Source organism: Habropoda laboriosa, unplaced genomic scaffold (genome assembly GCF_001263275.1).
Source record: "Habropoda laboriosa isolate 0110345459 unplaced genomic scaffold, ASM126327v1 scaffold486, whole genome shotgun sequence".
NCBI lineage: Eukaryota > Metazoa > Arthropoda > Insecta > Hymenoptera > Apidae > Habropoda > Habropoda laboriosa.
In genome coordinates, this window is record NW_017100724.1 from 950,938 (window position 1) to 966,429 (window position 15,492).

The 15,492-nt window shown below is 34.9% G+C and overlaps 2 protein-coding genes across 2 annotated transcripts in view; both read left to right on the forward strand.

Annotated features, from left to right (window-relative positions):
• Positions 1 to 423: 423 nt before the first annotated feature.
• On the forward strand, positions 424 to 2,114 carry LOC108577095. Its single transcript, XM_017940193.1, has 2 exons — positions 424 to 574; positions 1,441 to 2,114. Exons 1-2 carry the CDS (start codon positions 424 to 426, stop codon positions 2,112 to 2,114), a joined length of 825 nt encoding a protein of 274 aa, XP_017795682.1.
• A 3,089-nt stretch (positions 2,115 to 5,203) lies between these two features.
• Positions 5,204 to 15,492, forward strand: part of LOC108577043 — an 11,484-nt gene continuing 1,195 nt past the window's right edge. The window contains exons 1-5 of the mRNA XM_017940131.1: positions 5,204 to 5,733; positions 6,861 to 6,935; positions 8,387 to 8,425; positions 9,265 to 9,411; positions 9,766 to 10,069. Of these exons, the coding sequence (XP_017795620.1) occupies positions 5,282 to 5,733; positions 6,861 to 6,935; positions 8,387 to 8,425; positions 9,265 to 9,411; positions 9,766 to 10,069 (1,017 nt within the window). The 5' untranslated portion in view covers positions 5,204 to 5,281. The remainder of the gene's footprint in view (positions 5,734 to 6,860; positions 6,936 to 8,386; positions 8,426 to 9,264; positions 9,412 to 9,765; positions 10,070 to 15,492) is intronic.

The following is a 15,492-nucleotide window of genomic DNA, read 5'->3' on the forward strand; positions in this document are numbered from 1 at the left end:
AATGTTATAATGTTCATATTTTTATAAAATATTTCGTATTCGAAAAGAATACTTGCCACTTTGGTGTTCTGTTGAAGTTCAAAATAATATTTAATATTTTCTAATTTAACAGTTTTTGTACAATTGATATATAAGAATTTTGAGATAATAGGGCATCAGTTAATTTATATTTTGGATGTGAAATTGATACATAAATTGCAAGTTGCTAGTTGTAAGAAGGGAAAAACGAAATTATTCGCGCTAGCAAGGGCAAGATGAGGGCGAAACGCGAATCGATCGTTACCCGAGAGCGTCCTGCGCGCTAATCGCTATCCCAGCGCTAGTATTCGCCTGTACTTTGTTCCTATCGGATTGACAAGCTAATACTGTGTTTCTCGTCCTGTTAAAATTACAGAGAATCGCTCTTTTATTTAACCGGCAAAAATGAGGGACGAAGTGAAAATGGACGCGAATCGGCTAATCGCCGAAGTTTATAAGCGGCCGGCACTTTGGAACCAAAGGCATATCTCTTATCACAATCGCGAAGTGACGAACCGCGTTTGGATGGAGATAGCATCGATATTCAAGTTGGCCAGTAGGTGCATTGATGAAATCGTTTGTCATGTATGTCATTCGCGCGCGCATTTTGGTGATTTATTCTAAGTAGTCAAAAATTTTTTATCCCACTTCTAGCAAAAAGCATTTGCTTTAAATACCACTAATACCATTATTGACATAATAAAATGATTATTTTTTTATTTAAAAAAATATTTGACATGTTCACTATATATTTGCCTACGTATTAAAATTTTATGATTACGTAAAATATATAAAAAATTTCTTTCATATACAAAAAATTTTTTACATTATAATTTTCTTGATTATTATACTAGAAATATGTATACATGATTTTAAAGTAGAAATATTGCTTTTTCCGTAGTATAGTATTTTGCAGTATACTCGCTCATACGAATAGCGATTGAGTTAACCTCACTTTTTGACCATCCTGCATTACTGAGTATATTACCTTTTAAATCAATTTACATACTTAATTTAATCTAAGAATCTTACAATCATATAGAATATTATTTTACAAACCCTTAATAACTTACAATTTGTTGCTATTTACAGTATTATAACACGGCAAGATTTAAATTGCAAGTACAAGCTTGTTAGATAAAGACGCATGCGCGCAAGCACAGTCAATAAATTTCGGCTATCGCATTTATGAATCACTTACGTGATTTGTAATATTTGTTATTTAAACTGATATTCATAATTACATTTTATACAGGCCAAAGTTTATTATAATAATATATACTTACATGTATATACGAACCGTAAAATATATAAGTAGAGATACCAAATGATATATCATTTATATGTATAGTGGCTATTATGTATATTTTATGGTTTAAGTTGTAGAATTACAATTAAATATACTGTTCTCACATTTTTCAGAGCCAGTATTAAAAGCAAAATGGAAAGGTTTACGAGATACATTTCGGGCGGAATTAAAGAAAGACCAAGTTTATCGCAAAAGTAAATTTCATCGAAATAGGCCAGTATGGATACATTTTAAAAGTCTACAGTTTTTAAAAGAACAAATGTTACCCCGTCCCCCCATTTGGGAGCGAAGCAACTCTTGTCAAGATGATGATCGCGTACCTAGCGAGGGTGAAGGCGATGGAACGCTAATGCAGAATGGTTCGTCGGTAGCGAATAGAAATGTAGATGAGCGAAATACGATTGCGAATCATCTTCTGTCGATAAATAATGACAATGGATTAAAGATCGACAGTATTAATCATATAGATGTGAAACAGGAACCCGAGGAAAATTTTGACAATCTCGAGTTTCAAAGCGTTTCCGACAATCTTACTGAAAACGAGATGATGTTACAAAATATTTCTCCCGAACAGGTGTTGATGGGTGACAATGACACTAACATTGGTCTCCCAGTAGATCCCTTAGAAGGCAACCGTTTTGATGATAATTATTATTTCCTTATGAGTCTTCTACCCCATATAAGAACTTTGCCTGCCGACAGAAGAATGTTGCTCAGAATGCAAATGCAAGAACTGGTTTATAAAGAGGTTTACAAGAAAAATTCGGATGGTGTTACTACATCATAAAGAGACATTAAAAATAGATATTTTTAACAGAGATATAAATGTGTTTTATGAAAAACGGCTAATTTTATGAGAATATTATTTCATACTCTAACGTAAAGGGAATTAAGTTTTATTTATAGAAATTAATCAAATAGTTAATAGGTCGAAATGTGTACGCAAGAGAGGGTAATAGCCTTATTTAAGTCAAGATTTGAACAGGTTTATACTTCGTAGGTTGAGAGACACTGGTGCTTTCTCGTACCTGCGGGTACGACCGTGATGTTTAGTGTGGTGTATATAGGTGTAGTAAACGTACGTGTATTCACGAACATTCCTGTTTCGTTGCGCATGCGTACCTGCCATGGCTCCTCTCGGCTGATCGTTTCGTTCGTTTTCGCGTTAGGATTCGGTTGTGCTTTCGTTTAGTCCGCTCGTGATTGCCACAAGGCGGTGTGTCTATGTATCCATCGTCTCAAATTCAATGCTGTTGATTTAACTATCGTGTTTTCGCGAACATACCTGTCTCTACACCGAGGATATTTACTGTGACGGTTTTTTGTGTGCGTCTACTACCTGATTGTGACTTGGTGTATACAGGTGTTTACTTTAGGTGACAGTTAGAAAGGTGCATCTGCCTCGGATTTTTCCTTTTCTTCATGCTCTATACGTTCCGCATTCGAGCTTCTGTAATTAACTCGTTCATTCGATTACGACCGATTATTTGAAGTTGAGGAATTTGGTCTCATACATCAGTGATCATAATTTCCCTGCATTTCTTCGGAATTACCTATCGTTCAGTTCAAGGTGAGTCGATGTACAAATAGCAATGCATGGAACGTCTTACTGGTTCTTTTCAAATCTCTCACCCTCTAAGCATTCCAAAAAATAAATTATATCAAACAATGACTAACAAGAAATAAGTACATTAATTGTTTTAACGCGTAATACTATATCCATTGAACTATTTCCATTTCATTCTTAAACACTAATATGTTCAGTATACATTAACAATTAATAGTTTTGAAGAATCATTAGATGTATTCAAGATGAATGCTTGATGAATAAGAAAGTATGATATTTACGTTTTATTCCATTAAGTGACGTAAATGTTATTCTTAATAATATTTCGTATGTGAACAACGCGTGGCTGTGTGTAATTGTCCGAAACGATTGCTGTAATTGCAAAATGCTATACATCCACTATGATCGTTATGAGACAGGTATTTCCGAATTAAAAAGAGCTTGTAAAACCACATTACTTTCATCAGAGACTGTATAATGACAAAGTTAACGATACTCCCATGTCATAATTAAGGTTAGAGGTATGATACGCTGTTGAGCGTTAAGTATATTCGTCTACACTTTCGAGCTTGCTCTAAATAGCGTACTGGAATCTCCCAGCGATTCGAAACGCATCTACGCATTCCGTTCCGAGTGACAAGTACCTGGAAACCGAGACGCCAGTTATCCCATGGATAATTCTCGTAACTAGTCGTAATAATGCTAATAAAGATCTTTGTATTTAAAGCATGACTTCGTGTATTCATTTATGTACCGAAGAAAATAAGAAAAAGTGAATCACGATAGAAAGTTTTGTATAAATCAAGAAATACTTTGATCATTCGTATTGATAGCTCATCGAGATATAACTAATAATATTATGAGACTTTAAATACAATGGGTTGGTTACAGCACGTGCGTCGAATAAATCTTCGATATTAATATAACGTCTAAAAAATAACAAATCAATGCAAAATATGTGTAAAACGATCTGATTATTAAAGTAATAGTATCATGCTATTTTAATCTTTTAATACTAGCTTTTCTTTTTATGATACGCAATGAATTCACACGTAAATTCTTTGTTTATTTTTATATATTTTTGCATTTATAATGTTGAAGAAACAGAACGCTATTGTTGCAAATAAAAGATACGTTTAGTATTTGGGACAAAATTACGAAACGCACTGTCATTTGTGTTACGTGGTTTTTGCCGTAAAAGTATAACACATGTTGCAACAGGTATTCCAAAATTAGTGTCTATATTAGTGGGAGGATGCTATATAAAGGAAAATGTTCTGGCCGCTTTTCAAACAGCGATATCCAATGATAACGCGATTATTGGGGAAACTATTACCGAATGATGTTCCGTTTCATGATTATCTTGTTGACTATCTTAATTAATATGGCTTCACTCGCTATGTACGAGGTGTATTCAACACGTATATGAAAATCGATCGAATTAATAACGCATGATGAAGTGCAAGATATACTGAGGTATAGATGATCCATGTTTATTCCCTTTAATGCTCTCTGAGTACATTTATTATAAACTTAAATTCTAACCAATTACTCATATTGTATATTTAAATTTTATCGAATGTTATTTTTTCTACCTGACGAACTCATGAAACTTTTATTTTAATTTATTATAAAATACTGACTTTTTCCAATCTATCAAAAAGATGACTCATCGTACAACGTATTGTTATATCTCTTTTTACTGTCCTCAATCAGTCATTCTCCAATGGTACTAAATGTTCGGCGTAGTTGTGTCTGACATACATTTTCTTTCACGATTCAGTACAATGAGCATGAAATATCATCAGAATTTTTCCTTTTATGTCACATAATTCCGAATGATTGATATGATTTAATGTACTGCTTTCCTAAGAAACAGGAGATGTATCTTGACCTTGAGTGATGCAGATATACCGTACCAAAGTAATTCCTTCCATTTTTCTCATATGGTCGAAGTCTGACTCAGTGTACCATGACTGGTGCGCTCGGTTCTCACGCTTTTGTCGGACTCTAGTCATATACATAAAATGCATGTTCAGTAAATCACATTCACATAGATTCTAGACATGTTGCCCTATAGAATACGAGGTGTTCTTACAGGTGAAAAATTTCTCTGTACCTCTCTTGGATTCAGAGACTTGCCGTTACTTCGCCGGTCAAGAATGTTAGAGATAAAACGGAGATCGTGTTACATTGTAGCTCTCATCTTTTTATTTCTGTTCTCGCCTACTTCTCTGTTCTTACGGTTCCTCAGCGTCTGACTCATTAGAACGTTTTTCAGTAACGACCGGTTCTGCCGGTGAGGCCGTCAGTGACCGAAGGAGCTCGGGATCCCTCGGTTCTCCTTGGTCACCGAGCTTCGGCTACAATCTGGCCGATAACGAAGGATGGTAAGCTCCCGTTCGCCTGGCGTAAATGTCTCACCCGCTAACAGCGTGGCTACATCGCGTGTCGTCGTGTCCGATAGTGACGTAGCTCGTGATGGTGACGCCATCTTACCGAGCACCCGCCAATCATATCGCGCGGAGGACAAGGGTAGTTGCGTGAACGGAGCTCCTGGTGCTGTCGAATGGAGTCAAAGCGGTCCGCCCTCGCTTTCTATGTCGGTCGACCTGCATCATCTGGTCAACCCAAACCTCCAAGACTCCGGACATTATTCTGCTAGTCCTGAACACGCCGATGCTGCAGCTTCGCCTTGTAACAAGAAACCAACGAAAAGTCACGACGAAGAAGAGAGCTACGAGGCTTTTGGATCTGTCGAGGGTGACGCCGATGACGGGGTGGATTCACCGGGTGGTAGCAGTTCTGCACCCTCACCCACCGGCACCAATTCTCTCAAGTAAGTTCGTTGGCTCCTGTTTCTCTCTCTATATATACACCTGTATATTGATCGTTTTGTCGTGTAACAGAATCGGCAATACGCCGGTTTGAAGGGACCGCGGTAATTTTGCGCGCGAACATTTTCAAGTTGAACAGTCTCAGTTTCAGATGGGATCAGTAGAGGGTGCATTGATCGTTGAGTACACGTGCGAAATAATTCTATTTGTAATTATGGCTGACATGCTTATGTTGTTTATTTCTATTGAAAATAGTATAATTTTCAGTATGTTACGCGTGTGTCAAATCTGTTTTATTGGAATGTTTTATTGGTTTTAATGTTCACGTCGAACGTATTTGCCTAGCGTAACCATGTATACACATTGTATTTTACACATCGAGAATTTAATAAGGTTTCCTCACATTTTGTATGAATATCATTCGGACAGATCTATTCCCACGATTAAATTAATGCTTCGCTAGGTTGATCTGATGCGTAGAAAAACTTTCACGTGAAAAGAGAAAATAAAACCCAGCATATTATTATCTTCCGCACTTTCCGGAATTATTAATATAATCTCTTGCGTTTTCTTATAAATTGCACTGCGTATCTTTTGCTTCCTGGTACGCGCGATCACCTTTAAAAACTTTCAACACACACGTTTTTTTATAATTATAATGCACTTAAGTGCATATACCTTGTATTTACTTTCTTTTGTTTTGTATTATCATAACTTATATCCCGTAATTATTAGAAGAAATTAACAATAAAAGTACACAGAATCTTGAACACACGATAAGAAATAGAAATTTGAATGTGCAAAGTTTTGAAAAATATTTTCAACCCTTAATTCCCAATTACACTTAAAGTTTCTATGCTTTGTCACGGCAACGTAATATAATTAAATAATTTTTAGATAACGTGCTGTACGTATTTGCGTCAAGCGTTATAATGTATAAATTTATTTAGTACTAACGAATTCTAGTACTAACAATTAAAGGTTGATTGCAGTTTTTATATTCACATATTGATTGTTCACCGATGGAATTATGAAAATTTTACATTTTTATATACCAGCATATTATTACGTGGATTTCTAAATACAATGTACATACATGATTTACGTTTCTTTGTTTTGTTTCAATTAGAAATCCGAGGAGTCCTAATTCAACTATAGGAAGACATTCCTGGTTACGAACATCACTTAGGCGAACACCCCCCTTGTAAGTTTATTTATTTATTTTTCTTTTATTCTATAAACAAATTCAAAAATTTGCATCTTATTAATATTTCGACTATTTCGAAGTAAATTCTATCTGTCGACAATTAAATTCGAAATTTTAAATAATATTGAAACTTCTTAAATTTATGATTTTCAATATACAGACTTTCGAATATTCGAAGCTTCGTTTACCAAGATGGAGTAATAAAATGTGCTTAACTTTGCACGGAAGAAAGTTCTCTGAATGTGGCACAAAAGTTATGCGGCATGCAAAAACGAAGTTTACGCGCCGCTGGTACTATAATCGTCGGGCGTTAGATTTAATTCGCCGTGCGAGAATTTCCGCCGATCCGAAAGAACGGAACAATGACGGGGTCGCCGTGCGAAAAAATTGCTCCTGTGAAACTGTCTGATAAATTATGGCCGTCTGGTCGTGTTAATAGACCGAGGAAGATAAGAAACTCGTTTAATTTCCGAAGAAAGGTATCCGTAGTTATCTACAAGAAACTCGTTAAATTTCCTCAAGTACCTACATGTCTGTAACGATCTTGTACAATGTGCAGGAACTCGTTACCCAGTAGTATGTACGGTGGAACAATATTAGATACAATGCTTCCCATTCCGTCGTACCGACGACGATTGCGTCACAAGAATTATGCTGTATAATATTCGCTCTGCGAAGACAATTAGTTAATTGTGCAGTTGTAATTAACTGTAACGTACATGTATTATCCTAACAGCGACAGCTGCTTGTTAAAAATGAACACGTTAGAAGCATTCTTCGCATCGTATCCGGTTATAGATTGTCGCGGATGATTTCAGTTGTTGATTGTTAGGAGACACAAAGGGGAGAAAAGAAGAAAGCGGTTTTCTGAATAGAACATTTCGTTCGTGTACATAAACATGTTGTTGAGTATTTAAAATTAAAAATGGCACGAATGAACATACCGTACATATGTTTTGCGTGTGATTATGGGAACGATCGTGATTTTAAATTGCACGCCTGACGAAGTTATTCCAATAAAATCATTCGGTTCGTTGATTCTCTTTCGTGATTATAGTTTCAGCAGATACATAGCCTTTTCTTGGCTCTGTTTGGCTACCTCGTAACGAGGTTTAACCTTCGTCTATTTTCTTCGTCTATTTGGATCATTTATAGAAACTGTTATTTGGCTCGGTTGCCGATTCAGGTATTTATCCAGTTGGCGAACGAAGTACTCGCTCTTGTTCGAAAGTTTCAAAGGCATCGTGATTTCCATTTCAATATGAATATGCATAGCGTAGTAAAATAGTCGTGTTAAATCAGATGCAAATATTAAACGAAAGAACTGAACCTAATAAAGCTGAAACGTTCATTAAGAACGTTCTAACAATTATACAGCAAAAAGTTCTGTTACGCAAGAGAATATCTTAGCATATTTTTCACGATCGTGTTAATTTTTTTGTTTTCAGTTCCGGAAGGAAGAGACTTAGCTCCAATGCGTTAGCAAGGTAAGAACGAATCGTTAATTATTTTGGTTTTTATAACAATAACAATGCAACAGTGAGTTGTACAAGTTGTTCTTGATTAACGATACCGTGAAAACGATCATAACTGATAACTAAACATTTCCACCAAGTATTTTGCGTACTCTTGAATTTATCGAGTTTGAAGAAAGTTCCTGTAGAAAATTAGGAGGGATACATTATCTACCTCTCAGATGTGTCGACGTCATAGGACAACAATAGCAACGATGTAACTCAGCGCCGAAGAATTTACAATTCATAGAAAGAACCGTAGGATGTCCTTATTCAACTGATAATTTTCAAGTCGATTCTTTCACGAAGCGCAAAACGACAGACTTTCTAAAGCGTGGGCACTGTTGCCTGCACACGCACTTCCATATCCCGTTTCCTTTTATGCTTCTACAAATGTTCCGAATGTGTTTTACCTTGTTGTCTATATTTATCCACTTACGACATTTCGTTGTAGTTTTCTGTTTGCACAAGTGTTCCGTTTCAAAATTATAATTGTTACTGTTAAGGTTCTATTCTTAATTTTTCCAAATGAAACGTCGGAAAAATATTACGAAGTTTGTTTCTACAAGGTGATTAATTATCGTTTTCACAATACACGGTACAAATTCCAATTTTGTATTTAAAATTAATATTAAGAAACAAGAATCGGATAAAACTCTCCACAAGATCTTTCATTCAAATGAAATATCACGAACATCTTGAATGGAAGGAGTTTTGTATCATATTAGATCCTGGTGTAAATTATTTGATTATTTTATATAAAAATCGTTATCAGTTTTAACGATGTTCGACGTTTGCTTACTATTTTGCAGTCAGCTCTATCGAAGCGGCAGTTTTAATAGCTCTGGTAGAGGTTCCAACTGTGATCCCGCGGACGATATGTATAGTGATATCTCCCTCGAGGATGATGTCATTGATCTCAATCATAGAGTGAGTACAATTATCATAACCTTATTACCGTAACTTGGATTCGATTTACTATTTAACATTGCATACCTTCACTCTACAACGTTTACAACGTTTCATATATCTGAAGTTTCTTCAAACTAGGCCACTGTCAAATATTTTCTTTGTGTCAAAATTTATCTGTGAGAAATGACGCTTAACCTCATGCTTGTAATTACTACAAAGGAAAGTTATCCTTCTGACAATAGGAGAGTAAAATCTATAATTTTTACGGAATCTGCGAAAAGAGTATTTCAAACTAAATGTCTGGTGAAAAGAAGGGAATTTTATAAATCGTCTGAACCTTAGATGTGTGCTGCTAACACGCCCTGTCGATCAGTACCCCGATCAAGATCTCCTACCGAAAGTCAAACAGATGATGGTAGATTCCATCAGCAACATCCGCCACATCCTCCACCTTACATCTATTATCCACCGCCTTACCCACATTTAAATCCATATGGTCATTATCCTTATCACCCTGGCGGATTTTATTCACCACCATATTGCAATGATATTGTCCAAGAATCAAAAGGTTCATCTTGGATGAGCATCTTATTATTGATATTTTTATTGCTGCTCATTGCCAGTATTGTTTACTATTGGTCCCTGTCTCGCGATAGTCGGCGAAGATTAAACGCCAGGCTGCCCACCTTGGTGCAACCGACGCAGGTAAATCTAGCTTCCGGTTGTTGTGTAATTGTCGTTTATTTTTATTGTTATGCTTCCCTACCGACACCGCTGATACGTCGTCGTGATTGTTGTGAAGGCATAATGAGCAGTTAATTATGGTTTGTTGCAAAATTAAACGAAGGATGTTGGGAAAAGATGGTTGGAACTTTTTCGTGCGCAAAATACTCGTTGAATACTTTCGGTTGGTGTGAATCTATGATTCAATTTTATTGGAGTGAATCAGGGATTCGGTTCCGCGGATGACTAACTTGCTTCTCTTTGTCTCCTGTTCGTTAAAAAAAGAAAAAGAAAGAAATAAGTATAAAGTTTGAAGAGTGACAAAACAACTTTTTGCTTGGAATAGTAAACTTGCGATTGTAATAAATGTATTGTTAATAGTGACGGTAAATATTAAATAGTAAATACAACATCAACAATATATGCATAATAAAAAATAAGTATTGCAAGTACAAACCAGTCTATTGAGTTACGATGTTAAATATGCTGATTATACTAAAAGTCTTGAACTTTTTTTTTCTCAACATTCCACAATTAATACAAGTAAACGATAGTCGTAACCATTTACAACCAATTTTGTCTAGACATAATTGAACATACGTAACGCGTTTTAGAAGATTAATAATAAATAGAGAGCATAAACGTTTCTCATATCCAGGATTATAATCGTGGGAACAGGGTCCTTTAAACCGTAATCGCGTGTTTCCAAGCGATTTACCAAGCCGAGCAGCCCTTAAAACAGGTGATCTTTCTAAACCTGTAGACCGCTAAGAAAAAAAGGGATGCGAAACAGAATTATCCCGCCGAATTTATACTATATAACGACGTAACTGATCCGCACGATAGAGATTATAATATTCTCTGTGAGCAATGCGGGAATAATAGTTCCATGCTGAGTAATTCGTCGTCGAAACGTGGAAATTGTTCGATCTGCGAATGGGACGAGAATAAGAACGAAGGTGTCATAGAGATTTCTCCGGAGAACAAAGTCAACGTTGCCACGGATATATCTGGCACATTCATGAGCGAAATTACACGTTCCGTTGCTTCATAAAATAGTCAAAATTTAAATTTAAAATCGTAAATTTAAAAACAAGGAACTAATTAATACGGTAGCTCGATTACGAGTAACTAAATGAATTACGTAATAGCAAGGTAATGCATTTTATTAAGACGTAACGTTTTATTTAACGTAGATGCGATAGCACGTTTTGTCATGCTTCGGATCGCACGCTGTTCATCGAGTGATATGTTTATTGCAGGTTTAGTGGTACTTATTAGTGAGGATGAATAGGATTCTCGCACCGAGAAACGTGTAATCAAAGTACGAAACTGACGAAGTTCGTTGGTTTGTTGGTTAAAATGAAATTTCAAGTGTAACTGCTTCTGCGTATGTAACTGCTAAGAAAAAGTATTCATTAGAACGTTATATGCATAAACGGAGGACGATTTTAAATACTCTATTAATCCATATACTTTTATAATGTATAGATATACGGTTTGTAAAAATGTTTTAAAAATAAACAGTTAGTTACTATAATTGTAGAGTTCAATGATGAACGAAATATTGTTCTATGTATTTCTAGCGTGAAAAAATTATATAACTTCTTTTTCATATAGATACGGTTTTGCGTTACTTTTTTGAATAAAATATTACCTACCCGAATTACGGCAAAATTGCGGCTTATAGTTTCGAATAGCAATTTTGATAAGAAAGTAGATTACAGTTTAATACTTATGTAATAATCGCGCGAGTTTTCAATGTTGTGTAAAGAAAATTGAATATGGTTTTGTGACAATATAGTAAATTGGAAAAACTTATTGAATAAATTAGTATAATTGGGTCAATTATGAAAACGCGTGAACAACGTATTACGTACGCAAAGTTAAGATATTTATGTTAATTTCATTTTTAATATTGACAAGACAAATTTAAGCACGCGATAAAATAATGCAATTGACAAATTCTAGTCGAACCAATTTAACTAAAATCAATCGTAACGTTTGATAAACGTAACATATACATATTTCTTTCGTTATGATAAACAAGTGCAAGTGCATGCGTTGCAAAAATACGATCGCTGCACACAAATAATAAAATTAGGTAGTCGTAACAGAAACTTTGACGAAAAAAATTGTTCATGTGTCGAAATATCAGGAAAATCAAAATCAATAAGTTGTATGAAAACCGTATGGCTTAAATAGATAAAGCATGACATGTGCTAAATTACAGTCTGAGGGAATTATTGGGTGGAGAGGTTGGCCTTTTCTTAATTTTTTGATTATTCTTGTTGTGGTCGGTTATCTCGCAACTACTGTTTACGAGAAATTGAATGGAGCCTCTTCGAGTCGACCTCCACCGAGTGAATGATTTCTAAAGCAAAAATTACGTGCAGTATTCCGCCGTCGAAGTCGTCACGTGTACTCCACACGGTATTTTATATAACCTTATTTGAATGAACTTTATCGAATTCGTGGAATTTATATGTATAGCTCTCAAATTGCAAGAGTTATGGAAATGTTTTCTTGTTGAAAAATTAAACAAATTTAAGGATAAGGATAAATTTTTGTTTAAATATTTATTTGTTCAAATTCTAAACTCTTTGGTTATTCTTACTTGCGAATTATTTACATAATTTTTTATGCATGTTGTATTTTACTTGTATATACGATATATTTCAGATTATTTTAACGTTGTATCTGTTGGATAGTGACATAGACCATGTATTGTAAACTGATCAGGGGCGTAAATTCATCTCTGTATGTATTAAGACTATCGTGCTATAAAAGTTGATAATTACACACACGCACACACATACATAAAATTCGGAGAAATACTGTTTAAAATTGAAATGTGACGTACAATATAAATATTGCTCAATAACTTCATTAGATCTCAATAATTTCGATACTTTATAAACACTTTATATATATTATCTTCTTTACAGAGTTAAATGTTAAAGATAAAAGAGAAAATATCTAACGGAATGTAGTTTTTTAATTCGTCAGCTAGAAACAAGTTCTGAACACATTCCGCATTCTGTAATTGAATTTCTAAAGCATGCGTAGGGGTAGCCAAAACTCTGTTCGATATAACGTGGCACGCACGATATATGTATGCGTGATTCAACGGAGTTAGTCGATACGTAGTATGGAGTGCACAAATAGCCTCTCGACTACTCCCAGCTTACAGTGGGCGATTGAGACGAACGATTATATTCGAAGTACGCCTAAAGAAACGGATGTGCGCGTAGCGTTGTGGTTCTCTTTGTGCACCTTAGACCGTCGGCGCGTTTATCATCCTGATTCACTGTTCGTACGTGGATTCACGACATTTCGAGGTTAGGTTGTTAGTGACAAGAGTGTGTTGCTGTGCTACAGAGGAGTATGGATAGGCAATCGGCGTGCCTACACGTCGTTCTAACGGAATAATCCCCTGTATCGGATTAGTCAAAGAGGATGACGAGTCTACCTGCCACAGGCGTGACGTGAGAAATCACGAATCACAATGGATTCGAACAGTTACGATGAACAGACGGACACAGGTGCGATCGAACATTATGATCGTGATAATCGAATAACTTCCGGGGAGGGGCCGTCTCTAGGACCCGGAGCCGGCCTCGAATATGATTTGTGGGAAGGCCAGTTTCAATTTGTCGGACAACCGTCTTCTTGCGGTAGTCGACTACCTCGTCGTCGTGGTCCTCGGCTTACCGAGCAAGTAAGACACAGTTTACCGGTAGTGTGGGGTTGTTATCTGCATATGAATAATTTCCTGCTTATGATAGCGATAACGTGAAATCGGATGTAAACTAAATGTAAATGAGAAATATGTGATGGATAGATGTTTCGAATCGTCATTTAATTGACGTTAACTATTAATTTTCCTAGACAATTTTCAAGTGCCGATAGCACACTCCGCGATAATACTGTAAGACACTTACATAAAACTATAAAAACCTACGTTTTAAAAAATATTTACCTTTTCTGCGTATAGAGTGCTAATGTTTACTTCAAGAGAAGTTGTAAAGAAAAGTTTACAAAGAGGAAAATTAATAATATGAAAGCACCTATTATTAGTCGCGACAAAACTATAATTTACTTTTATTATTCGTTAATAGTGTGTATTGCCACCTTTATTTTTTATGACCTCTAACATTCTTTTTTATAATAATTTTTAGAAATTTTAACTACAACACTGCGTTGAAGAACATCTCCCGAGGTAAACAATAACACGTTATTCGCAGGAAGGAGAAATTCTCTCTTATAACACAGATTTGTATGGTTTTATGTAGTGTCTTGTATTATAGTATTGTCGCGGAGTGTAGTCGAGCTTATTCACCCTTCATAGTGCGATATCGTAAAGTACATAGCCGATTATCGTTATTATAATCGAGTGCTAAGAATTTATATACTGACTGATTTGATAACAGGAGAATAGATAACACACATAAAACAAATATTTTTCACATATACGCTAGAGCTACCACCTACATGCTCATTTCTAGTTTTTAATTTAAATAAAATAGCAAATACGTGAAAATGGGATTAATAATTTGTTTCCATTGCCAATGAACACGTTTGAAACAACGAGAATAAGTGTATTTTTGTTATCATTGAACTTCCTGCTTTGATTGATCGAATTTGAATCTCATTGAGTCAATCAATGTATTACACAATCTTTGTTTACAAATTGTATATCGATAAAAGTAGCATATTAAGATTGTATCTAGATTTTATTTATAATTTATCTTAAAATTTAAAATTTAAAAACTGTCAAGAGATTTATTTAAAGTATTAATGTACTTTTTATTAAAAAAAGAAAAAAAGAAAAAAAAGGTAATGCAACGTTTATCGCATAAACCTGAAGTGTGTTTTACAGCGGGATAAATTCACGTTACATGTGAATTTACGTTTAGTATTCCACCGTTGGGAGTAGTGGTGCTCATTGAACATACGATATGAGTTAATTATAGATTCCTCGGAAATATGTCGAAAATAAGATGAGGCTATTTCAAATTACATTTTATAAATAAAACTGAAATTATAAATAATTATATTTCAAGTTTACTTTTATATAAAAATAAGGAAAATCTCAGTGCAATAAAACTTTAATATTAATGTGACTTCACATTTTGTAGTTGAGAGTCATTGGCTTATAAAACCCAGAATGTGAACTCTTGTTGCGTGGGTTTTTAAATACAAAACTACTATCAATACCTTCACCCAATACTTTCTTTATAAGTTCATGCTGGATTTTTCGAGAAACATTTCTGTGACTCATTTAAATCATGACATAATCGGAAAATATAAAATTATAATAAAAAATTGTTTGGATGAACGATTCGAATAAAAAACATAGAAGAAATATTTCTAAAATGCGTTATTTTTTTAGGTTCAAATGA

Bases quoted from the DNA above. Each gene is read 5' to 3' on its own strand.
- LOC108577095 (XM_017940193.1), top strand. From the start codon at position 424: ATGAGGGACGAAGTGAAAATGGACGCGAATCGGCTAATCGCCGAAGTT. The intron at 575-1,440 runs GTAGGTGCATTG...CACATTTTTCAG, and splicing joins ATCGATATTCAAGTTGGCCA to AGCCAGTATTAAAAGCAAAA.